The 27885-nt window shown below is 37.1% G+C and overlaps 1 protein-coding gene across 1 annotated transcript in view; it reads left to right on the top strand.

Annotated features, from left to right (window-relative positions):
* The window catches only part of GPC6 (glypican 6), a 725832-nt gene that overhangs the window by 523428 nt on the left and 174519 nt on the right, over window positions 1-27885 (top strand). The window contains exon 4 of the mRNA XM_061445212.1: window positions 9675-9840. Within this exon, the coding sequence (XP_061301196.1) occupies window positions 9675-9840 (166 nt within the window). The remainder of the gene's footprint in view (window positions 1-9674; window positions 9841-27885) is intronic.

The following is a 27885-nucleotide window of genomic DNA, read 5'->3' as shown; positions in this document are numbered from 1 at the left end:
GCTGACAAGTCAGCATTACATGTGCTTCCTCCGTTGCCAAACTAAAAGGACCATTTTCCAGCACTCTCAGTACTTAGCTGACATTAACTTCTTGTATTAGTCCAGAAAGGGCAACTAAACAAAGCAAAACCAAGTAACATGGACATAGCTGATAAACTAGTGCCTGCCATTTCATCTTCACATCAGTCAGAGAATGAAGTAACACCAAGCAGAATCAAGCTAGAACAAAATAGATTTATTGCCACTAATGAGTGACCATAAGTGTGTTCCAAAAGGTGTATTTGAAACCCATTTGTAACCCATTTTCTTTTTGGTTTAGACATTATTACATGGTAAAGAAAATACAGACTTGGGGCCTACTTGTACGCAGGATAAGCTAAAACATTCCATGTTCCACAGTGGCAAATTAGCTATTTTTTTTTTTTCTTGGAAGCCAGTAAGACAAAGCTGAGATCTGCTTGTCCTTCATCCCATAATATACTTATTACAAAACCACTATTCAGATTACAGTCGCATATTATTAGACAACAGATAGTCTTATTTAAATTGGTTGGTTAATTCAGGTTCAGGATTTCTTATTAATAAATGAATCAAGCCTTCCTAGAACTCTCCATGAAGCCAGCCATGTCTTGCTGTTAATGACTGCTATTCAGCAAGGAGCAACAAACTTATGGAAAGTCCATTTGTATAAAATGTGTTACTGCAACTACTTATGAGTCTTCATTATTGTCTCCTGTAAGTGCATTTCTTCTTACACTGATAGGTACCAGAGTCTGTTTTCCCACTGTGATGTAATACACTAACTCTGTGAAAAGTAAATGAAGATAATCATAATAGAAAAATCTACGAAACTGACATGACATTCAACTTTAATTTTATAGAAAAGATTTACTCTTCTAAATGAGATTTCCTGTCAAACAAGCTTTTCTAGATGTGTAATAATTCTTCTGCTATAAGCTTTCAGCTAGTAAAATATTTTTTAAAAGATGAAGAGCAGAAACCTGACTACAAGAACTTTCTGATTGTGGAAATATAAATTCTGGTTTTGCTACATGCTTTTATTTTTCATCTAAGCATTTATGTGAAATTGAGCCGTACAGCTTCTGCCTACAAACTCTAAATTAAAATTCACATTGTTATCTCTATTATCCCACATACAAAACTGAAGTGCTCACTGAAGACAGTACAGTGTAAGTCTGTCCCTTTTCAGGAAACATTACGGGAGGGCTTAATCTCCAGTGACTGAAAAGCTCCTTCCTGCAATGTCTTTTTGCATCTGTCCTGGAGAACAGGCTAACTGAAATAAATTATTGCTCTCTTCACAGAGCTTACTTACCTTTGGGTGCCCTCATGAGAGCTAGAGCTCTTCTGCACGCTAATGTGCAGTTACAATGCCTGGAAGCTACCGATGAGATGCTTCCCTCTGAAGAAAATGCAGTGGCTGTATTAGCAGGCTAACCCTTGATGACAGCAGATTTCAAAAAGCTGCAAGGTCATGACAGAAAACCTGGCGCAAACTTCGTCAGACACTGAAATGCCCCAAGTGCACAGCTGGCTCACTCTGTGCATAGCTGCCAGTGTCTGATTGGGTCTAGGTTTCTGACATGAATTTGATGGTCACACTCAAATAAGGAGATTATCCATAAGACTGGGCTTTTCACACCTGAAATGAAAAATGGGGCCAGTTCTTAGTGCAAGTCAATACTTAATTTGCTCTTAAGGAGATCACTGAGACTGAACCGGTTGCGCTCAAAGCAATCTGCCCTGATAGAGGTCCCTCCCTGTGGCAGACAGGGAGTCAGTCTGCTTTGGTTGCAATTGACCGCTGTTTTGAGTGAGCCCATTTTCTAGGATTAACACAAACTATTGCAGAAAGCTTGAGGCTGGGCAGAGACAGAAGTTAATGCCAAGAGTGACAATGAAACAGAAGTCTTCATTGGGTCTGGAAGCTGAAAGAGATGTGATTGAAATTACATCTTGAAAATCCAGTAATATTTCTTGATTCAGAGATAATTAACTTAGAAACAGTTGTAAAAATAATTGAGAAATCCTAAGAGAAGAATTTAAAAAATACCTAATGTTTTACCAGCCCAGCCCTTTTATGGGTTAATAAAGGGGTTCTAGATTACCAAGTAACAGTACCTTTCAAGCCATTAAACTAACAGCTATACTATACACACCAACGTTCACATCTCACAGCCATACCATGTAGAACAGAAACAGTTTTAACAAAAGAGGACACAGGTTTTGAAAGTTACCCACAACCTTGACGGTAGTATTTGCATGCTAAAGGTGTAACATAAATTCTTCATACTCACAGAAGATGAAAACCACCAGAAGCAGCAAATAGCTTCTAGGAATCAAATACTGACCTGTGCAAATTTGATAGGAAGACATCACCTGGCCTCAAGAGCCAGACTGACCCCTCCATTTGGAAATTCATGTATGCTGTTATAAAAGAGCTCTGAAGGTAAATAATTAAAGCAGAAGTCCTCGTGAGTCAAAGAGGAATAGATCCTCAGGATCTGTTGGAGGCCATAGACATTTCTACATGAGGCTGGAAGAAATCAGCACACTCCCTTTTAAGTGAGATGCAGTGCGTTGTTTTCTCCAGGAAGAAAGCAGAGGAAGTACTTTTTATTAAGAGAGTGTCTTAAAGTTTATGTGCCAGAAGAGCTGGTGGGATTTGAAAAGCCTAACAATCTATTAGATTCCTTCCTTATTTCTGTGCAACAGAAAATTTCTCATCTCCTGGGAGTGAAAGAAAGAAATCATTTGAAAGTTTTTTTCACCTTATCTTTGCCCTTGAAATGCTGGGGAAACAACAGGCAAAATCCATACGTCAAATTCTATTACATGTGGGCTTACTCTAACAAGAGATGTGAAAGGTAAATATTTTTCCAGAAAATTTGCAGGACACATTTTTCAGCTCAGTAATATCTCACAGCATGTAAACCCTCATATACTGTAGTATTTTGTCAGCTTGCACTATTTTCAGTCTAAGAAATTCTCAGTTTGATCATGTTTATAATCAAGCAGCATGCTTCCAGCTACTTTGTTTGAAATTTGATTATGCCTCTGACAGGTAAAATTTAAGGGATGTAAGAAGAACATTTTGATGTTGACATCTGAGCATTCAACATTTTATTTTGTAAAAACTTAAATAGTAAAAAAAAATGCTTTAAAACATCTCACAGAAGTGATTCAAGAGATTAAAAAAAACAGCTTTAGAAAAAATATCCCTGTGACTGCAGCATTCAAAGTGGTTTTCTAAATTTGGATTTTCTGCATTCAGATAATCTGATAAGTAATTTTCCCAGTTTCCTAAAAATAGGAGAAGCTATTATTTTCCTCTGTAAATAGAGGTTCAGTCATACCCATTTTGTCCTTGTGTGATTTTGCCCTTGACTTCTGTGGGGAAGTTACGAAATTCCACAGTTCATTTCTCCAAGAATAATTTATCATTTGATACACAACCTCCTGATGTAATCACTTAGAGACTTCCAGTCCTTATTTTCCTGTAGCCAGTTTCAGAATTACATGACTGAGGTAAATCACAGAATTTCAGGTAAATTTCAGAGGTAAATTTCAGAATTACATAACTGAGGTAAATCACAGATTAAAATGGCACTTATGAGCAGCACTGAAAAATTCTGGAACATATCCTTTAGGGTTTTATCCATATATATACCTTTAAAAATTGCTTGTGATACGTTGTTTGTTTTTTTTCATTTGTAAAATGGAAGAGCAATATTTGTCAGCCTTCCAGAACTACATATATATACAGGAACACAACTATAGACATACTAAGAAGACCAAATAATAAAGTATGAAAAATGCCTCAAATTTTAATAAAGTATTGAAATTAAATCAATTTGCCATATTTCTCATGATGTCAACATTTTTGACAATGAAAAAGGACATCTCAGTTGGACAAGGACAATGGCTAAAAGTTCCTCTTCTTTTAGAAAAAAATAAGGTGGCTCCTCTCAGTTGCAGTGTGGTAACTGCTTAATGCTGCACAGTTTGTATCAAACAGTAAATGTGTAATTTCTTTCTTACAGTATAAAATTTTCAAGGGTTCAATTATATTGCCCTAAATTTTTTTCTAATAGCTTGATTACCATATTGAACTATAAATTCTTTATTTTCTAAAAAAAATATATGTTATTGGATGTGAAAATATTTACCTTGTTTTATCTCATCACATTCTAGAGATATACTATCCCAGAATTGAGGGAATTGTACATCTGTTTAACTGTCTGTAGCTATTTACTTTTATTTTTGTATTATTCAAGCACAAAGTCAAAGATGCAAGCATGAAGCTGTAGTACTCAAACCAGGTCTCCTACTATTCAGTCATCTGGAATGCTATGAATTGTTAAAAAGATAACTATTTATATCTTTAGGAGGTTAGTATTAGACTGGACATTTGGTTGATATAAGCAAGTATTCTCAAATTGATCTACAATATAAATTCCCAACTGAGTATGACTGATGCAGTATTTCTGGTTTTATATCAGGTTGTGCTATTAAAGCAGTGAATTGAGATCTTAGCATCTAAAAGCCAGACTGAAACAATGAGAAGTACTTCAATAAAGCATTCAAATATCTTGTGAATATTTCTATGTAGTTACAGAGATATTTTCAGCTGAAATTTGATGAAAGGAACTTGCTTGATATCTACATTATTAAATAAAATCAGCACTAGCACAGTGCTCATGAAAATAGCTAAAATATGGACAAGGAATAAAACAAATCATTTGGATCCAACTGTGAGCAAATCTTGTTTGAAGAAAAGAAAGAGCAAAAGGAAGAAAAGCATCATTGCCAGCTAGGCTTTACCTGCTTTTCCTGGTATTAAAAAAAAAAATAAAAAATAGGGAGCAATTGTAACATTTTGAGAAGATAGTTTCAAATATATATAACAAAAACAGCAAATGATTGGGCTAAATTTTAGTCTTTGTACTAAAGTGAATTAAAAATGAAAGAAAAAAGTGCCTCTAGCTCTTAGGATGGGTGAGCCAAAGGTTTGCTGTAATCCTGTGTACCTTATAAAGTTTACTTCATGATACATCTCAATCTGATCTAAGTTACTTTACTGTTGCAAAGGGTGATTAGAAACCCTTTTTTTGTGCTTAGGAAAAGTATCCTCAGTTCTAGCAGGCTTAATGCAATAATCAGCAATTCTTAATTAAAGGTTTTTCTTCCCTTTCTTCTGAAATTACAAGCATGAACTTCTATTCCTTATGTCCCATTTGATTTTAAATATAATTTTGGATAGAAATACTGGAATTATACTGTGGCGATTTTGGACATAAACACTTTCTCCAGTTGTGCACCATTTACATGGGATTGCAGGAATAAAACTCACCTTCTTGTCTAAAGGAAAGTATTTGATAATTCATCTTGAACACCAAATGGGAAGGAAGTAGAAGTTTTTACTTTTTATCCAGCAGCTGGTTGTTAATGCATTCATCAAGTTTGTAAGAAATAAAATTCAATCATCTTCTGCTTCCCAGACTATGGGTTATTCTAGAGTAGAGCATTTTAAGAGTATCTACTTCCTGGTTCAGTTGGCTAGTAATCAACAGGTTCTTACCGCCAGTTTCCCCCCCAGGGTCTTCATGGTCTGTGATTCCAAACGGGATCAGTTCCTTTGGGAGCACAGGTAATGCAAGAAGAAGTTGTGTCCCCCCAGCTGTTGTCTCTGGGATGGCACTCATTTGGATTAATTTTGCTCATATTTGATAGATTTTATTACATGCCAAGATTTTATTATATGCCAAGAAATGGCGGTATCTGCACCTAAGTACGGCTTTATGCTGTGAGTTTAGGTACCTTCTTTGAAAGAAAACTGCTACTGTATTATCAGACAACATATACCAGCTACGTTGGTAGGAAATCTATAAATTAAAGTGGAGATACCGCATGTCAGTGTATTTGATCCTTCTAAAGATGACCGGCTGTTTAATCAGTTTGTCTGATTGCATGTACCAGAAAGAAGATTTATTTTTGTGTACCTGACAAAGCCAAGGCTTTTGATTATAAAAAAAAGGTCAATTACATAACAAAGCATTTGCAAATGCAGTGTTACAGGAGAGTACAATTTCATGGCTTTTACCAAAGAAGTTCTCTCCTCAATTATTTATATTTGCACATTCACCATGCAAAATCTGTTTTCTAAATGAAATAATACTCCCCCTAGAATTTCTGAAGGGGAAAACAAGCGTTGAGTAATAAAGCCCTTAAGAATCTTGCTTTGGGTTTTTTTTGTATGTATGCAAAAACATACATTCAGATAAAGCTGAAGTTGTCAGAAAATGTTACAAAATGCAGTGATACAACATGTCCTGCAGCTACTAGGTTCAATCAAAGCTCAGAAATGCACTTTTCTAATGGACTGTCTTCCTCATATGCTTATACTAGAATGAAGATGTCCTAGTCAGTCAGGGAGGCAGCATGATATAATTAATGACTCCTTTATAGCAGTTTCCCCCGTTATATCATTCAGTGTGATCTGATTGATTTATAATACATGATTTTACATGAGGGCTACTTATTTCTAAATGTTGAAGTTCATGGAAATGTCTCTGCTGTGATTAGCACAGAGCCAATTGCACTGGATTTTAAACACACACACGCAAAAAAAAGCTGTACCCATCCATAAATATCAGTTGCAGAAAAAATATTTAAACTCCCGAGCTGAGCATCAGCTTTCCTCAGCAAATGCAGGTCTTGAACACTTCTGAATGAAATGAATATCTGCCTTTTGACTGGTCTGCAAAAAAGTAGTATTAGCCATGAGAGACTCTAATTATTTTTTTCTTTTTTTAAGATAGAAATGGGCTTTGAAAATACATTTCACAGAATTTGCCAATAGCAAGAAATAGCAAGACAATTACAGGTGGTTGAAAATCAGTTGTCTGTGATAATCTCCAGATTTCATGTGTTCATAGCTTTCTGAAATACACTCTAAGTATTTTTATATTTGGGATTTTTTTTTAATAAAGATTTCAGCATGTTAGAGAGAAATTTCATTATTTTTTGCATTTTGCAACTTCAGCTGTTGTTGAGGGTGGAAAAAGACCTGACCATCAGCTGAGGCTGAGAACTAAAACATGGCTGCTCAGTGAAGGCTAGGTTCACAAAGGCACTTAACTGCTGTAACACAGTATTTAACTTCTAGCTTTCAGACTTCCAAGACATGATAGCTACTTACCTCTCTGACTACCCTTGTGATAAAATAAGGCTCATGTAAATATTTATGATATTTGATAAATATAAATACAAAGACAGAGGCTGTCTTCTCTCCTCTTGCTATGCTTTTAAAGAATGAAATTGTCAGGAAAATTTTGTGCAAGTTCAAGATCCTATAGGTATATGTGCTGTTAGTACAAGTACAAAGTGGTTTTGGGAATTAAGTTCTGTATGGGAGAACATGTGGATTCCAGCTGAACTCAGGGGTCAACTAGGTGCTGACAACTTTACATTGACATGACTTTTGGGCCGGGGAAGAAGCATAGTTTTAAGCATAAAAGGAACTTTGTTGATAAAACTCTCAATACCCACAGGGAGAAATTACTCAGGCTTTAAGCAGCAATCTCAAAGTAATTTTGAAGATTCCATGGGTATATGTATTCTGCTAACATGGCTGCTAAACTTTTTGTAAAAATGGGCCTGTTCTAAGTTTGGAGAGAAAAAGTTAAAACAGTTGGATAAAAGCCTCTAAAAAATAGTTCTGAGCAGTGGAAAATGAAGTCCAGCTTTCCTTTTTGCATTTTCTGCTGTTTAATAAGGTGAAAGTTCCCCCTGGTGCTTTTTTAACCCATGGTTCATTCATAACATCATTCCTCCACATGGATTCTTTGATATCTGTGAGGAACTGACCTCATGCTTCAGCCTTTTCCTCAATAAAGGCAGTAACAGATCCTCTCTTTTTCTTCTCCCAGCTGTCTATTTTCAAAAAACTCATAGGAACTTCATGTTCTGAGACCTGAAGTCCTCTGTCAAACTTGATTGAAATTGGCTAAAGATTCAAAGCTATCAGAAAAGGATGGATAAATATACTTTTACACACACCATCAGATTGTTGTGCTAGTAGAGTGCATTTCCCTAGGAAATGAAGGCAAAATTCACTTCTGAGAATACTCAGAAGCATCTGCTATAACTCTTAACAGAGTCATTTTCATGTAAAAATGTCCAGTGTGAAGAGTATGTTCTGCATACTTCTCTAAAAATCAGTGTTGCATTTATTCATAAACCAACAGAATGAGTGAAAGGAGTGCTGTTGCTTTGCACTTTCCTGTCCAGGAATTTCAAAATCTCTGAGGAACCTGTAGGCCTTTGTCATTGCTCTAGATTGTCACCTCAGCACAAGAAACTTGCGCTCCACTGCACCATGACAAGTTGTTATTGCAGTAGTACCTAATGTATGCTTTTAATGCAAAATTTCTGGCCTGAAAACATATATTGTAGTAGTACATAGGATTTTAAGTCTGAGATGAAACAATTAAATATGGAAATGAGAGGATGAGGGAAATAATATTTACTCAAGGAACTTCACATGATTGTCAGACGTGACTAATTTGTGTGTTTTAAATTTAAGTATGGAGGATTCAGTGAATGTCCTCCAGATGATGATTTACCATACCCTTCCAGAGGTAGGATAAATAAAGAAACAACCAAAAAGGACCTATTTCTCTCCACTGAACACAGAAGATACATTCCTGAATAGATGACCACCGTTTTGATGACTAAAAATGATGAAGTAAAGGGAAAAAATAATGGAGAAGCCTTATGCAAAAACCCTTCTCTAACCTCCATGCTCCCTCTCAAGGAAACCTACACCATTCCAGAGCAAACAGTAACACATATTACTAAAAAAATAATATCTACACACTACTTCTTTCTGTCAGCCATGCCCAGACTGACTGGAAATCCTAAACTCATTGGGTGTCTTTCCATTGATGCTGGTGGCTGCTTTAAGTTCACCACTTGCAGCCATGTTGTACCATGCTGATATGGAAATAGAAATGCATTAGACTGCTGTCGATAATGCTTTTGTCACTCGAGATGTTGAAAGCATACAAAAAAACACCCTGCCTGATCTCCTTATGAAATTGTCTGAGAACACAGAAGGATGTTTTTTCCTGAAAACAGAATGATATCCCTCTGTCATGGTGCAGTTCTGAATAATTTTATAGAAATCATCACAATTGTCTGGATTTACTATGCTTTAATGAAGTGGAGAATCTGATCCAGTGACAATGTGACTGACAGTTCTAGCTTGAGTAGGAAGAGCATGGGGTCTCCTCAGGATCCTCTGTGTTTAGGATCAGTCAGATACTGTCCAGCTGATTCCCTGGAAGTTTTTCCTTCTCTTTCCAGTAGACTTTGTGGGGGAGGGCTGGGCAGACAAATACTGCCATCAGTAGGTCATTGTTGATTTTTGCATTCCTGAAAATTGCTGCTGGCTGTACTAAATGAAATTAATTGACAGGAATCAATTAGTCTCATAGGAGAATGTTATTAAGGGTTGAGTTCTTTCCACAAATTGCCCCTTCTGCACTTATTGCCTGAAAGGCATAATCTCAGCAATCCCAAAATTCACAGAACAGGAATTGATTTCCTCCTTTTTCTTTTTCTTTCCCCCCCCCCCTTAAATTCTGCAGGTCAGTCCCACCCCAGGGTGCATCCGGGCGTTAATGAAGATGTTGTACTGCCCTTACTGCAGAGGACTTCCCACTGTGAAACCTTGCAACAACTATTGCCTCAATGTAATGAAGGGCTGCCTAGCAAATCAGGCTGATTTGGATACTGAGTGGAATCTGTTCATAGGTAAGAAGAGTTTAAATATTAGTGAAAGGAAATGCTTATAATGGCAAAAATTTGCAGAGTTTTGTGAGGTTAGAAGACACTGTTGATATTCGCAATGAAGCAACTGCAGATGTACCTTGCTTTCTAATTGACCTTATGGCTTTCAGTAGGAGATTACTCTTCCCCTCCTGAGCCAGTAACATTTTATATTTCATATTTCAAAAGGAATGGTGTGGTGTTACGGCTTCTGAGCTGAATTATTACATGATACGTGAAATGCTGAGAAAGCTTTCATTGAGGATTTGATAATGAGCTTAACGTGGCAGAAATAGTATGTATTGCAACTGAAAACTAGGCTTTTGCAAGCTAAGAGAGTAACACTATATATCCAGTCAACATAAATCACAACAGCTGCTGTTCTTTATTCTGGTAGTATATAGGCAAAAATCTTCAAAAGTTACATAAATGACAAATTATTAATTCCTTGTTCTTGACTGAAGTATGTTAGTCTCCCTTTCACTGTGTTGAATAGAAAGTACCAAACATGCAATCAAAATGTTAAGATTGAGCACACAGTATGTATTTAAGGAAGACTGCTATTACAGTTTTATTCACATAATTCTTTACTCAAACTAAGAAATTTCCTTTAAACAGCCATTCAGATATCCTGTACCAAAGAAAAACAACAAAAAAAAAACCACAAAAACAAACAAACAAAAAAAGTCACCCAGAAGAGTAATATTTCACAAGAAATAAGAGATTCAAGTTGCTTTTGATGATGGACAAAATAGGATGAAGAATTAGGTAAGGCTAATGATAACATAGAAAGAAGAGAAACAAGTAGTTACACCAGGCACTAATGAGCAATCCAGTCTAGACTGGATTTCAGGAAAGTAAAAGCACCTGGAAAACATGGGATGGAACACTTTTTATGACAACTAAAGAAAAGGAATGTATTTTCTACTTTTGAAAAGGCAAAATACAAGCAATCTCATCTTTCTTAATTTCAAACCCCACTGACCAATGCGACTTTAAAAATTTGACTCTGACTCATTCATGGATTTTCACTTTACCCAGTGGTGCAAGATGGATAGGAAAACAGGCTGAAAAATGAATCAGAGCATGAAGAGTGAAAAACATCCAGTGCTCTATAAAAACAGCACATGGCAAAAATGCAAACAACAATAATAAACAAATATTGTAAATAAATGTGTCTTCTCAGTTCCTCCAGCTGGTTAAAGGAGCTGACACCACAAGAAGTGCTGTATGGAAGGGTAACTGTGGGATTACTGGTGTGAAAAGAAGAGTCAGTTCATCCTCAGAAAGCTAAGTAGGAGCTGATGGGAAAGCAATACCAATCTATTGAAGACATTGAATAAGTTACTACCCTTTACCATTAAAGAGTAAGCAAGAGCTGGATTGTCATCAATTCTGATCGAAGAAAATAATGTAGGCTTTTAGAAAAACAAAGAAAACCCCAAACATTTTAACTGAAATAAACAGCAGGTTTTATTAAGGCAAACAGCAGTTCAAATCAAAAGCTGAAAGGTAGGATTTCAGGTCTTAAGAGAAAGCACCTTTTCTGGTGCTTTAAATTCTGTAAGAGTGCTGGGCAGGGTAAGGTATGTGTTGGAAAGCATGGAAATGCTTACAGATTGAGACTTTCAGAGTCTTTGATGCAAAGCCCTTGTCTTCATCACTGTCCTTCAGATTTTTATTGTTCCTGTTCTCAGAAAAGAAAAACTGCATGAAAGCTTGTAAGTTATGTTAAAACAGAGTGGTAATTCATTAAATGCTGTGCAATACATTTTGTGCTTCCTTAAAGGTAAGCAGGTTTAAAGGCAATTATCCCTTCAGGTCAGTGATGACAAGGCAGTATAAAGTACAATCACATCAAGAAATGTTTCCTCTTTCTTCTACCTATGCAACATCTCCTTAACAACTTGATGGGGAAGGGAATAGAGAGGGAGAGATGGAGATTTTCCTGTGTTTGGAAAAGGTATTCTGTTTTATCCCATTTTTTAGGCCTCTGACAGTTTTGCTGAGAATGAGGGATCTTAGTCCTTCCTTTCTAAAAGACTGAAATGTAGCAAGGTGTCTCTATCTCTGACAGCTGTCAGAGGCTTTCTAATAACACACATAATTCCCTTCGTATTAAACACAACAAAACTTCTACTCACTGAATTAATACAGACGGCACCACTTTACAGCACCGCTGAGCTATGAAAGATTGGAAGTTATGCATGAGCAGTTTTTATCTCTGTTCCAATACTGGGAACCATGAACTAGGAAAAATCAAAAAAAAAAAAAATACTAATTTTGTGCACTAACAGTCTCAGCGTAGGCAGGAATCCCAAATGTTAGAGCATATTAATACACAAGAAGATAGTTTTGCTTCACTCATACTCTGTGTATTGCAAGAATGTTTTGGCAGACGTGAGTATTAGGAGAAAATTCTCAGATGTGTTGTCAGTAACTAAGCAAATACTATTGTTTGGACTGTCTCTGGTATTGTTCTGTAGTTCCTGCAATTGTCCAGCAACACCCAAGATATACAAGTGCGGAGGAGCAGAGGAAAGTAAATGGGGTCTCTGACAACAGGATGTGTTACATGTTCCACCTAGTTTATAAATATTAAAGTCGGGACTGAAAACACATTTATATAGCACTAATAAATCTTGCATCTACTTTCAAAGCTAGGGAGAGTGGGACAGCTTCCCCTAAACATCTGGTGCTTTCCAAGATTTTATAGACTGTGAAAATTGGGAAGAGGTGAAACAGCTGCAGCAGCATGACACATGGTTTATTATATTTTTCCTGTTTGTGTCACCTTAAGGTCTGTGTCCTTTTCATGTAACATTTCATTACAGACTTTTTGTATTTTGTTGCCTTCATTACTGCACAATAAAAGCCAAATGAACCACATCTCACTCTAGCAGAAATCCTCTAAAATTCAGAATTTTGCCTGAGAAAGGAAGACAGTCTTTAATAAATATATTATAGCTATAAAACTATAATGAATAAATGCTTCTTCTAGGTATCTATATAAAATAGGTAAGAGGTATTTAAAAGTAAACAAGTCACACTGACTTTGGACATGTGTATTTTGGCAAAGCTTGTTTTGCTTGTTAATTACGCCTCATAATCTCCTTTGCACCAGCCTCAAACAAAGTTAGCAAGTGAAAGATAAAAAGCACAGTAGAGGAACTGTACTGCTGAGGAAGGAGGTTGCCTCAGGGGAGGAGCTGACTGATTCTGTGCAACGGGGAAAAAGGGATTTTCTCTGTCTCATGGCCCGACAGATATAGTCAAAATTATACCAATTAACAGCAATAAAGATCAGGGATCCCACTGTTCGTTCTGTCATGAAAACACAGAAGAGACAGATAAAATTATTCCCATTTACAAAAATTCAAACCCCATCTATCTTAGGGAATTACTTTCAATTTTAGCAATACTGTTAGTCGTCTTTCTCTAGCTACTCTGTATTTCAGTCCCTGTTTCTATCTCGAGATTGTTTGACTTTCCTTAACATTGGCTTTCTCTACAATTGATCATTTATTTCCTTTTAACCGCTCTTTTTCTCAAGCAGGAATGTCAGTCAAGGAATGAGCTCCCCTTAGTGGGCACCACACTTTCTCTTGGTGCCCTCCTTCAGCTTCAGAATCAACACCCTCAAAAAGATGATTTCCATGAAAGCAGGTGCATCTCATTCTGACCACTGCGTTATCCACTAGTTCATATCCACAGCCATCCTTCTGATCAGGCTGGAGAGCAAGTGGCTTTGCTAGCAGTGTCTTCAATATTTGACAAGCTCTGAAGTATATAGCAAGGCAGATCAGCATGTGGTGTGTTTACACTGTAGAGCTCAAGGCCAGCAAAGCTGGCATCCAGGCTCAGAGATCCAGAGCCACCTCTTCTGCCACTGCCGTGCCAGACTTCAGCCACAGGAGAAAATCGTATCTGGAAATTTTCAGCAAAAGCTTCTCCTTCCAGTCTTGAAGTTGTTTCATGTAATGACATTACAGCAGCTCTGCACTGAAAATAAATTTTCTCATTATTGTGCTTTAAGAATACCTCTTTTTAATTCTCATCAGTATGACTCAGACACCTTAGGAGACCTCTTGAGGTACAGCATACCATTCAGTCTCACTTGATTGTTTTAAGCAGAACTCCCCATCAAAACCTCAACTACTTATTCCTAATTGAAGCTTTACAGTGATGAAAATATGCAGTCAGTTTTATTTAATGCTTACAAAAGCCCTCAGGATAAGGATAGACATTTTCTTTTTAGTGCTTCAAAAGACCACCTAAATTTGTCCTTTTTAATGGTTATATTTTAAGTATGACACCAAGACCTAATGGCTTCCTTAGAATATATAGGAGAACCCCTGAAATAAAGGGAACATCACCATTCTGTGAGGTAAATAATGTGTAGAAGAAGGAAACTGTATTAGCTGTTCCCCTACTGTTTTTTTTCCCCTCAGAAGTAGAAAGGATACACAACCTGAGCATGTAATTCCTTAGATGGTAATGAATTCAGCCTGAGAGAAGCTTTCTGAAGTTGTGGGAGTGACAGCAGCATGCAAATAGCACCAGCACTTGCCTGATGCTTAAACTCTACTTGCCCTGCTAAATCTCTGTGACTCCTCCTGGGGCAATGCAGTTTCTTACAAGCAGCTCAGAGCATCTGTTGCCCTGTATATTTGCTCTAGCATATGCCACTGAAGAAGGAGGTTCCCTTCTGTGGGACTATAGGAATCTTCTGCTCCAGTTATTGGCTAGGACTCATCTGGCCTGATCTTGCTGTTCACTGACACCGTTGGCAACTCTTTATGAGAAAGATGCATCCTGAAAGGATGCTAAGGGCTTCACTCCAGGTGACTCTTGAAACCTGAAGCTCCTGAAGAGGAGCTGTGGATTCTTGGAAATGCAAATGCTTAGTTGAACGATAGCATCAAATTTCCTGGGCTCCTGAACTTTGGCATGACTTGTGGAAATGAAGTATGGTGATTAACTATGCCATTTTTGTTAAGGGTAGAAAGATATTAGCACATGTGAAGCACATCACCCATCATCATGTCATGTGACAGCTAAAAACACAGGATTGAAGTCAGCAGTTCCAGAATTCTGCCTTTGCCACCCATACACAATACTCCTGAACTGTATGATTTCTGCATTTGTAGGGAAAAGCTTCTCAAAACTTGAAAGTGGTATGACAGCTGCACACTCAGCGTTTCCACCAGGCATAACAGAGCCCCAAGTTGACTGCAGCATTTAGATTGTACAGCATCTTTTGAAAATAACAAAGCTGATCAGCATTGTCAAAAAAGTTTAAAAGATTTTTATAATGAAACCCTTGGACCTAAATGATGACTTTTTAGTTCCATATTCATTCCTCATATCCAACTCCTTCACATCATTTTAAACCAAAGTGAAATGAATGGCTCATGAGCGCAGCTTAGAAGTTGCATAGAATAGCAAATTTGTCTGTGTTTACATTCAAGGGACGGGAAGTGCTGGGGAAGCTGTTTTGCTACTGCCCTTCAAAATGCTGTGAATGAACACAGCATGGTTACATGAGACACCTCTAGAAACAGGAGAATGTGTTAATTATTTATTGCTCGAATGCTGCATGAAACAAGCATTATTATTTTGTACTTCTAAGTCCATAGCTACGTTTCCTCAAGAGAGTTCTTGCTTGCAGGAGTGCAGTAAACAGTACTGCTTTTTCTGTCCTAGGCTACCGTGTATATTAACATCTCAAAAGAGTTTTCAGTGGAGGAATGTAGCTCTCAATTAATTAGGCTTATGTAGGGCTGAATCCCTGTTTACCCATAGGGGCATCCCTCAGGCACTTCACTGTGCTGATTTCCGTTTCACAGGCCGGGGATGAGATGCAAAATACTGTGCTTCTTACCTGGTCTGGTTTCACTTCTGGTTTAGGGGGTTTGGGACACCATGTCTCCCTGGCATATGAAATAAGGCTGTGAATAGAGCACACACCCAAACTGCAAAATTTGGCCATGCTCTTACAGTTAAGTTACCTGAAAGAGCTACTTCAATGCAGTTGCTTTTTCAAGGAGTACAAATCCAACTGAAGAACATGTGACTTTTTATTTTTTCACAAGCAGAAATAACAATAAATTCCTCTTTAAGAAAATCTTGGTTAACCAGTAATGTGGGCTACGATATAAAGCAATTTCTTTCAAATATTGTGAGCAGGAGGGGTTAAATATCAATTTAATTGGTTTGAACTTGGTACTTTGGCTGTAGTTAATTGGCACAATGCTGTATTACACTAGGAAGGGTAAAAATTGCATTATCTCTATAAACATGTCTTCAGTTACATGATCATTTAGCTTGGTCAATACTGATAAACTTCAGATGACCTGAATTTTGTTTTGCAGTCACTCCTATTTTTAAGGGAAAACATAATAATGCAATAATTTGAATTTTGCCCAGAGGAATACTGAAAGTTATATTTCAACATTTGCCTCTGGGTCTATTTTTTCTATGTTTCTTTCTGTATTCAGCTGTATTTAAGACCATATATCTGTATTTTGTTGCACTGTGACACCATTTTATAATTTTAAAATTTTGTCTTGGAACCTGCATCTCTTTTAGAAAATGCATAAAGAAGAATCAATTTTCATACACAGAAAATAGAATTTGAAGCTACATAATATTTTAAATGATCTGTTCTTTCTGATAGATTGATTTACCAACTATTCCAGATTCTCTAAACTTCATATTAGAAACAAACGTCAAATTATGTTCTCCATTATCCAGGTAAATGTAATAGAGAGATACATGTAATTCAGACAAAATTCATTCTACAGCAGGATATCTCCCTACTTTACTACTGTCAAAACACATGGTTATGTCTGTAAATGCTTTGCAGAGGTTATTACACATTATCAATACGAGGTGATAGGTGCAAATCCCTTACCACAATCATGTCAAAGCAAAACTGACATTGATTCACTTTATTGTAATTTTGAGCCATTGCCTGATGAAGGGTAATCTATTTATGATAATAATCTCTTAGGTAGTTCATTATGTTTTTTACAATCCTGTCCTGGGCCTTAAAAGGAAACTGCACTTTTTTTTTTTTACTTGAAATATAGCTTTAATTTCCTTTTAGAAATAAATCTTAATGCTCTACATAAACAGTATGCAAAAAAGGAGATTTGGGGTTGTATCTGCCAAATTCCATTAATGAGATATTTAGGGGGTTCTTAGTATCATTTCCCTATGCTTTTTTAGTCCTTAAACTTCAGATCAAGTGTCAGTTTGATGTTTCTTGAAGAATAAAAACTCAACCAAAATTCAGTAAAAGAATTCAAATGTGTAGATAGTCTCAGCTTAAATCACTACATTTCCTTTAATTTTTAACTGCTTATGTAGGTCTTTTTTGACTGGCACATAAATGACACCATGTTGCCAAAAGCTCCAAACCTTCTTATCAATATGGCAAAACCTATTCAAGTATATAATTTTGTATGGATTTTCCTTTAAGTAAATATGTTCCTTAATGTAAACAAAACAGTGGTTTTTTTTTCTAATGATGCCACATGGATATACAAGGGCATATATTACACTCAATGTTCACGTTTCAGAAAGACTTTTTAAGGTTAAGCTGATAGAAAAGAGTGAAAAGTGGTTGACAGAGCTATAAATTTCTTATGACTTGGCAAAGAGATTATGATGAAGATCCCTACACAGTAACTCATATCAGTACCAGATTTAAGTAAAAACTTCAAGTTTTTGAAGCAAAAACTTGAAACCGTTAGATCAGAATTTTAGTAAAATAAAAGACTGGGTGAATAATCCTTTCTTTCTCGAAAAGGTCCTACAAATTCCCTTCTTGCAGTATGTGAAGCCTCCATGTCATCTTGTAATTTTTTTTTTTCATATGCAGGAATTATTGGGAAAAACACAGCGTTTTTTTCCCTCCTTTCTCTCTACCTCAATATCAGAAAGTCTTACCATTTCTATAGTCAAGAGAACCAGTTTGGCCGACAGTGCTATGACAGAGCTGCTACGGACAAAATTCATTCAGCATTTTGGCAACTGTGAAATCTAAAAGTGTTCTGAAGCATTTGGAAGATTCCAATGTGTTTAGAAGGTAATATGAAGGTAATATGAAAAATTCAGCTCTTTATATTTCTTATTTCTCTGTGTAACTCTGTCACCTGCCCTGTAATATAACATTCAACATCCCTTAATGTCATTTATATTGCAAGTTAACCTATGGGAGTTTAAACTCCCATGACACATATTTTTCATTTAGCCACCAGAAGCACACACTGAACTTTCCATGTCAGTGGGAACTCACCTTCATAATATCACACTTCCATCTGCAGCAGCAATAAAAAGGCTTTCTATCTGTCTTGTCTTGTTAACTCTTAAAATACAAATAACTATGTAGGGAAAAAAATAACAGCTTGAAAAATAAAGAATGCAATTTTGGATATTTGTTGCTGACCTCAAAGAGAATCCAATATTTCAACCAAGCTTTGCGTTCCATTGTGATGTTGTGAAATGAGATGGTCAGTCTTTGCCTTCAGTGTGCAGGTTACAACAGCATCATGCTTAGCTCAACTGTAGGATGAAATGAAAACTATCACTAAACTGAATGATGTACCATAGTAAATAGACAGTGCCAAAAAGGCAAGAAGTTATCCTGAGCATAAAGCAATGAAACATGGAGTACTCACAAGTTGCTAGTTTGAATTTCATAAAAGAAATTATACAGAATGACTTCTAATAGATTTCATTCTAACAAAACATGCAGGATCACACCCACTGGCATTTAGTTATTCTTCAGCATTCTTATTTTAATACACTGGTTAAAGGAAGCTGATAAACAGGATATATAGACTGTCCCTACTATAGGAACATAAGAGTGACAGTTTTTGATTTGTGTTTCAGTTACACACTGAAAAGAAGGGGGTTATGTATTTCTTCTGACAAACTAAAAATAAATCCATGAATGTTTTGTTAGTTGAAACTGCTGATATCTATTGTGCTGGAAACATGCTCTAAATCAGATTCTCATCTTTGTACTGCACTTACTCTTTCATGAGCTTTTCATACCAATTAGAAAATTAAATGGTTGTGTTTCCTTTTTGCTTTATCCTGGGAGATTTTCTGTCAGGAAAACCTTTTTGTGGGAGGCATAAGAGATGCCTGCTCCAAGCTATGCTGATGGCTAAGAACACATTTTAGTAATAGGGAAATCTTCTATTCCAGATATTAATGACTGACATTCTCATTTTAGCACAAATGAGAGCTCAAATTTAGCTCAAATGCACTCAAATAAATAATTTCTAAATTATTAGACAGTTTTGAGACCTTTCATAATATTTGGTGTAACTGTCTTACAAGATTAATACATTCTTACAGTATCTTTCAGTCTTTTATTCATGTAAGTGCATGTTATATTTGGTTTGTTCAAATGCATTGCGAGAAAAATACATATAGAACCTAGTTTTCTGTCTGATGCATGTTTTGAAGACTGCATATATAAATTAACATTTTTAAAATTACAAAAAAGATAAACTATGTCAATTATATGTTACCTCCTTTTTAAGAAGCCTCTCTCATGTCAGTTGTGATCAAGCTTTTTTATAAAAGTTTAATAAAAGTATAATAAAGTACTCAGGTTGAAATCAGGAGGGACAGAATAGCAGAACTTTAGCTGATGCAGATCATGTACTAATGGAAATATGGCAATGAACAATACACAGAGATCTAATTCCACTGATATTGAATGTATCTCTAAAAAATAATTCCAAAATTATTTGTTCCTGACAGATGAGGAAAGCAAGGACTTATTTTTCTTTCTGTGAAAGCACCTTCAAGTTCGCTGGTCCCCATTCAGTTCAGGAAGATAATTTGATTCTAAAATTTGGGGTGCTTTCACTCCTGGTACAAAAAGGAGTTTCATAGTTTGAATATTTAGTTATACAGGTTATGAAGTCAAAAGCAGAGCTGCTGCATGAAGTCTGATGGGTAGACTAAGGTTAGTCTTGTAAAAAGGTTCAAGTTGTATTCACATTCGTTTGAAATCTGGCAATACTAAATCCAAGCATAAGCCCAGGTAGAGTTTACGTGAAGATACTTCTGATCCAATCTGCCTTTTTCCTACAAGGCGCAACCTCTAGACAGCTACTCCTTACAGGGAAAGAAACCATCAGATAAACGTGACTTGCACTTTTTGAAGAATCAACAGTCTCAGAAGGAAACAACAGGTTACAAATAGCTTTTTCCAAAGTACACAACACTGAATAATAATTCTCATTTGTGACTTTATAGTACACTGTGACAAGAATGCAGCCCTTTTCAGCTAATTACAGTCTATGTAGTGTTGTTGCTGTTTGTAAGGGTTTTCCCAGTTGTGCTCATCTCTAAGCTCTTTTAGTGTTCCATATAAATATGCAAAGCATGTTGCACATAGGAATCATACTACAGTTTAATCAGTGCTGTAGATGTGTTTCTACTCACCACAATTCTTCACTTACTTTTCTAAGAGCATTCTGCTTTATTGTAGCTTCACCTCTGTGGACTTCTGAAACAAACGGTTAAGCTGAAGAATATTGCTTTTGCTGTGGGTGAAAATAATAAGCATTTATGAAGTTGAATAATCTCTCTTTTTAACTTGGTTACAAATTCTTGTTTTATCAGAAGTCCTTTTGTTCAAATTTTGAATGCTTGCCCATAAACCTTCACAAAGTTTGAGAGATCTGGGAATACTATGCAAAGTAAATAGTTCTGCCTAATGTCACTTTTCTATATCTCATGATGTTTTAGTATCCTAGCTTGGTTTATTTGCAGATGTTACCATAACATCTTTTTCTTGGAAAATCTGCCTTTCAGTATATGCTACACATACTTGCGAAGCTGTTGTAAAAGAGAGATGGAAGACACTCAGATCTCTGATTTACTGTGTTTCAGGAGAGGATTTTTTGAGAGGGGAGTAGATTTTCTGAATTTTTTCCCTCTAGTTCAGAATAGAGTTCAGGATTGACTATGCATAAAAGTATTATTCCAGTCATTGGAGATCCCTAATACAGACATGAAAAAAAATAATCAGCTTTTTGTGTAGACCAAATTACTTTTCAGTACTTGTGAAGTATACTCTTTAAAATAAAAAGTGAAAATGGTATTGAATAAGTAGTCACTGGATGTGCACTCACTACTTTGCATTACTTTTTACTGAAATTCTATTGAAATTAATAGAATAAATAGCTATTATATTGCCACAGACTCCTTGCAGAAAAGTTAGAACTCAAGGCAAATGAGTTAGTTATGAAATCCCACTATTTTCAGTGGAAACTATGTAGCTATTGAATTTTCTTCATTTTAGACTGAATTCCATAGTTTTCCATAGCTTTGGTTATCTATCAGATTCCTTTAATTTAAACATATGCAGATAATATAGAAAAAAATCCTTCTGTTTGATTTCTATTTGATTCATGGACATTTTGATGAAGCATATAAAACAAGCTCACCATATCCAAACTATCTGAGGTGACCTCATTTGGGACAAAATTGGAGAAGTTGGAACTTGATGATCTTAAGGTCCCTTCCAATCCTAACTATTCTGTGATTCTATGATTCTTAGTTAGGTAATGTATTGAAAATGTAAGACAAAAGGTGTAGAGTTGTGCTATTGCATTGTATTATATACATGGATGCATTTTATTTATTTTTCATATTTATCAAATGTAAAGGTATGGGAGCTGAGTGAGTTCCCCGGACTATGTCACAAGACTTTTTAATAAACAAAATTTAAGGATATTAAAATGTTCTTACATTAAAAAGCTGTTTTCAAGCAGAGGCAGCAGTCTGCTTCTTGAAGTATAGCAGCTGTAGTTTGTTTATTTAGGACAAACAGAGCAAATGCCTTCATAGTCTTTAGAGAAGTGCTAAGAATGTGAATGGGCACCATTCGAACCAAAGTGCCTACTTACAATACTACTATTTGAAAGAAAAAGATTCAACATTCTGCAAATGTACGTACGTCACCTTTCAGTGAGTTAAAGAAGCACAGAGATACAAAAACCAGACCTTTGGGAAATCAGGTGTTTGGGGTTTTTTTGCTTGACCATAGGACATCAGAACAACAGGTTTCTTCCACTAGAAAACTTCCACAGCATTCATGGAGTCATGTGGATCATCAGCATCCCAGATGGAGCACCTGGATTAACACAAAATATTTTCTAATTATTGCAGTAAATTGTGGGGTGAATTGGTGTCACTTGGGGCACCTAGAAGCACCCTCATGACTTACACATCCCTTCCCACTATTTGAAAAATTGAGCTTATCTATCATCATTAAATGGAAGATTGTCTGCCTAATGACAGTGTCACCTTTTGGGCTTTTTTTTATCCACACATGCCTATTCTCATACTAGCTTGCTGGAGCAGAGGAGTTTGTATGGGTTGGAAATTCAGGTCATACCATAAAAGTGTTACTATTAAATGAGCAGTGAAACAGATATTGGGAAGATGCTGTGTCACATGGTTTCACTGCAGGTAAGGTGCAACCTGCGTTTTATTTAGTTTAGGTACTAATATCTGGTTTAAATACTAATTACAATATAAAACGGCAACATAGAATAGAGCCTAGGCTTGCTGTCTGTATTTCCCCAAGTTCCCAACTGAGTCTTGTTGTTTACAGTTCCCAACTGTAACATGTATTGAGCATGTAAAACAGCCCAGCCACGTCTATTAGCACCTGTGAAACTACTGTGGATATTCCCAAATAGACTACCGTCTTCCCTCTTGCTACAGAGACTGAAGGAATGGGTTAATTGCCTTTTTTTTAAGGAAAGAAATGCACAGGCAAGAAGAGATGTTGAATAACATTTTTAATCTGTTTGATTTCCAATATGTACAATTCCTGCAGGTATAGACCTGAAAAGAGATTAATTATCACAGTTTAGGGCTTATGGACTCATAAACTGCTAGTAAGGCATCTCAAAATTCCCAGAATAATTCAGACTCTGTCTCTACATCACTGAATTTCAGTCTGAAAAGGCTTACTCAATTCCCAGTCTTTAAGGTAATAATTTTTAGATTTCAATGTACATTCAGATAAGTTATCATGACTATCTGAAATTTCTCATAAATGCAGACAGTTGTGTCTTTAGGAAGCTCTAACCTAACACAGCTGAAATTATTTTTTTCTCTGAAGAGATTTTCTGTGTAATATATGTAGCAATGATGCATAAGAGCATAAGAAGAGAACACTACAGTTCTCATGGGCTCTGAGCAGCTGCTAACCAATGCAGATAGCACCCAGGCATGAGAGTAGATGTGCAGTTTACATGCTTTTCATGCAGAATTCTGAATGTCACCTGAAGGTGTGTCTTCATTATTAGCTGACCTAAATTGATCTAAGACTACGCTGCCTCAGAAAAGAATGATGCCAGGCACACACGCTTGCACTTTCCTGTGTTCCAATCCCAGCTCAAGAGGCCAGAAAGCTGATCTCTATGATAACCACATTTTCTTCTTTCCTTTTCTGTTTTTTTTTTTTACTGACTGTGTTTAGCTGAGTTTGTTCACTGATTTGTCTCTCCCTGTGACCCAGTGAGCTCTGGCACCATGGCAAAGGAGGTGATATGACCAATGAAACAAACAGTGAAACAGCACCTTGAGATGCTCTGTGATCTAATTTACTTGCATTGGGTATCCTAGTTTATAACAAAAAGCTAACCAACCAACCAACCAAACACTAGATTTTTCATTCAGTACTTTTCAGTCCTTTTCCCTTACAGTCACAAAGGGTCTAGCCAGACCCTCCTCAGGGATTCACTTAGGCTGAGGTGTAGTAAGGTAAAGGCCCACTCACCTTTTAATATTCAGGAGTCAACACAATACCCAAAAGCTAACAAGTCATCTCCCTCCTCTTCCTCAGAGGAGACAAGGAGAACCTGAAAACCTCCTCCTGTGCGAAGGAGCAAGGATCTGCCAGTTCTGTTATTACTGTCTCATGGGAGGGACTGGGGCCAGTCCCACATCTTCTCCTAAGCATATGGTTTGGCATGGAGTGGGAAGGTGTGACAGAAAACATTTCTAGTCCTATGAAGGCAGCATTTGAGCAAGTCACATTTGGAAATCACTGTCTGGCCACTAATTCGTATTTTGCATCCATCCTGGTTAAGCCAGTTAAGGCAGTCCCCACAGAGCAACCAGCTGTGGGTTTGTACCCCTGTATCATCAGCGATCCCCTGATTTTGTGATCCTCTGCACAGACAAACAGCACTGCCAACACAGAGCAGGGACAGGCAGCATCCTGAGAATGAACCACTGGGAGAAGAGCAAAAGAGTTCTCTAGGTCAGTGACATCAACAGACGTACCAGTCAGGTTGTGATTTAAGAGATTAGTTTGATGTTACAGAGAGATGAAACTATGGGCAACCGCCGCAAACAGGTCAGTCACATTTCTGTCCTCACCATGTGTTTCTGCTGTGTCTTTTCCAGCAGCACTGGAGCCCTCAGCCTGCAGAGAGCTGACTGGGGACAGAACCATCAGAAAGCTAACCCCTGCCACAAAAGATCCTTTCTGCTGCCTCAGCTACCTGAGTTAACTCATATACCACATTTTTACAGCGGAAGGAAATAATGCAAGACAAGAGGTGGAAAGCTAATTTCGTCTTCATCAATAGATCTTTAGATGCATTTATCAGTGATATCCCAAGGTGTTACTGCATAAGGTGAAGCATCCTGAGATGGCTGAGCCAGTCTAAGATCTGGAAGCTATCAAAGCAGAAAACCCTTTCCCAGCCATATGCTCCTTCTGTTTCCCTTCTGTTCCTCTTTCCAAGCTTTCTCCAGCCTACTAACCTGGTAGAAGATGAACCATAAGAGGGAAAATAGTTTGAAATTCTCAGCCAGACTGGTGAGCAGCAGTAACTTAAGGAGTGACTATCTCAAGTAGAAATGCAAATCATAATTTTACATGAGGCGGCTGAGGTCGCCATTGCAGAAAAGGTGTCCTGTCACTTATTTTTTCTCCGTCCCAATGACCTCCTATGGCTGCATATTTGCACTGGTCCATTTGCACTCAACTTTGATGCTGACAGGATGTTTTTGTGAACAGGATCATCATCCAAGCATGAAATAATCCCTCCACCCAATCTTTTGAGTGGGCTGATAAGCAGGGATATGTAGGAAAGCTGAGAGAGATGGCAAAAGCTTCATTTAAGAAGGCTCCTGCATGAATAATGGTAACAAAATGAAAAATGACAAAGAAAAAGATAGTATTAGACAGAATGAATGGTGAAATATGAAACACAAAGACTGGGTAGTACCTTGCAGTAAATATGTCAGAGTATTACAAGAGGTCTGGTTTAATCTGGATTCTGAGATTAATTCTATTTTTAATATAGTTGTTTTTCATCATATCCATGAGAAAATAAAAAAGCAGTTGTGAATATAGGCCAACAGTGCTGAAAGCTCTGAGAAATACTGCTTCAGTCCACCTCAGAACTGTGTTGATAATCCTCTTTCCTTGTTTTTTTGAGGTTGTTAATAAAGAAATTAGAACTGCAAGAGCAGGTTAGGGTAATCAGCAGTGATAGTAAAACTGACAGAAGGCATTACTAGAGAAACTGAAGGTGAAAACTATGTGGTTAAATTCACACAAAAAAAAACGTTATCATTTAGGACAAAGTCCTCTCCATCCTCCTTATTATGACTATTTCAGGTAATGAAATGTTTTTTCCTCATAGCTATGCTTTAAATAACCAGGTTGCTTTTTATATAGATGTTAGTGAGAACTAGAACACAATGAGAATAGTTGTGCACATGAGGAAGTATCACTTTTGATGAAACTTGCCCAAGAAAGATAAAATACAATTTCTTGCCAAAGCACACAATGCACACTCTCAAGTTGTTATAGTAACTGTCTCTTCAAAGATGGTTAAGCAGAAACATGGATTTGACAAGTCCTAGGAATGACCTAGATTACATTGGTGAGTTTTCTTCCTTTTTCTCTTACTTTTAGTATATTTTCACTTTACATGGTTTAAGCCTGACTTACAGGAAGCTTTTTAACATTTCAAGGTTTCACTGAGCTATACATTGGCTTTAAAGCTTTTTGTATGGCTGGTATGGTGCCACAGCCTTTTAAATCACAGTAATATCGCATTATGTTAACTACAGAGAGCTTCCTAAATAGATATTTTAGTTAACATAGCATTCTATGTTATCTCCTAAATAAACATGAGGTTTTCTGTTACCAGAATGCTCAACAGTAGCACAGTTCTGAGATAAGAGTAAGCACATGAGGAGGACTGTAATTACAGCAATTACAGAAAAGTAATTTACTGGTTGTATAAACTGAACAGCTTTGAAAGAGAGTATATCAACCATAAAAAGAAGTTCAATATTGAAAATAAATATTTTGGGATCTGTGAAACGGTTGTTATGTGGATAAGCAAACTGTAAACATTTTGCCTAAAGTGAGTGTATTTTCATTTTAGAGGTCCTTATAAATATAAGTTTGTCACTTTATAAAAAGACTTAAAGATGTCAGAATTATATAGAGATATGCAGATCTGTCATTTCCCATCTGGTACATGGCTTACTAACGAAACAAATAAATACAGCTGAATTTACATGTTGTTGGGGGAAAAGAACAAAACCCAAGCTTTTACATTTGGAAACAGGTAAAATGTTTATTTAAAAGGAAATTAATAGGTGTCCTGGGTTCAGCAGTAGCAGTCATGCTTCTCCTTCTTGGTAACTGGTGCAGTGCAGTGTTTTGACTTTCGGCTTGGGAACAGGGCTGATAACAATGATGTTTTGGTTTGGCCAAGGACTTTCTGAGTCTCATGCTCTGCCAGGGAGGAGGGGAAGCTGGGAGGAAGCAGAGACAGGACACCTGACCCAAGCTAGCCAAAGAGGTATTCCATACCACAGCACGTCATGCCCAGGAGGTAACTGGGAGTGACCCGGAAGGACACGGGCTTCCGGGTGGGACTCGTTTCTTGGCCAGTGGTATCGTATTCTCTTCCCTTGTTATTTTCTCTTATCGTTGTTGTTGGTGGTGGTAGCGGTGGTGATTTGTGTTGTACATTGGTTGCTGGACTGTTCTTGTTTCAACCTGTGGGAGTTGCACTCTTTCGATCCTCCTCCCTGTTCCTCCCGGAGCGGGGAAGGGGAGAGCCCCGGGAGGGGGGAGAGACCCTCGATTGCTCTCAGCCCAGCACCACTCACTGGGAGTGAGTGAACAAGCTGTCTGGCTAATGTTTAAACCACGACAGTTCTTTTGTCACCCAACATGGGGCACAAGGGGTTGAGGTAAGAACAGATCTGACTGGATTGATAGACACTCGTCACAATGCTGATTTATTGGCTCTCAAGGTTGTTCCTCTTGATCTCACAGTTTCAGTATATAGTATCTTACTTCCATCCAGTATTTGCTGTATTAGTGTTTTTCAAGTGTGGGGCTTGGGCTAAGGTTTTTGTCTCATTGTACTTTATAGTAATGACTTGTAATACAATAGAATCATTGATCATGAAACTGATCTGGCTTATGTTCCCAGTGTGGTCACCCCCTTTATACTTTGGGAGGTATATAACAGAAGTGCTTAGCAATTACACATCTTTTTTCTCCTTCTCAGGTGCTCAACTTGTGAAGGAGACATCCTTTTACCCTCCCAGTCCTCCCCACAGACCATTTACATTTGAGAGTTTTGAAGTTTTTGAATGGCCTTTTAATGCTGTTGAGACTTGTTTGCTGATCGTGATGGGAATCACCATGCTCACACGCATACAGAGTGTGTTTTGCCCACTGCTGATCTCAAGAGTTAAGCAGAGTCAGGTTTGGGTCTTGTCTGGGATCAAATGATGATGTAGGAGGACCAAGAGATTTTCCCTGAGGCTGGACAGTCATGAGTGGCAGGGTGTGTGGGATAGTATGGGCAAGTATCTAGGTCAGTGGGCCCCTCCAGTACTTCGGAATTTCACTACCGAACAACTGCAAAATCCAGAAGAATTAGTAAAACACTTAAATGAGGTGTGTGGTCATTCTGGCCATACCAG

The sequence above is a fragment of the Pezoporus flaviventris genome, unplaced genomic scaffold (genome assembly GCF_033815535.1).
Source record: "Pezoporus flaviventris isolate CSIRO_AGI_PZ_B2104156 unplaced genomic scaffold, CSIRO_AGI_Pfla_v1 ptg000003l, whole genome shotgun sequence".
Taxonomy (NCBI): Eukaryota; Metazoa; Chordata; class Aves; order Psittaciformes; family Psittacidae; genus Pezoporus; species Pezoporus flaviventris.
This window is presented reverse-complemented; position numbering and strand designations above follow the sequence as displayed.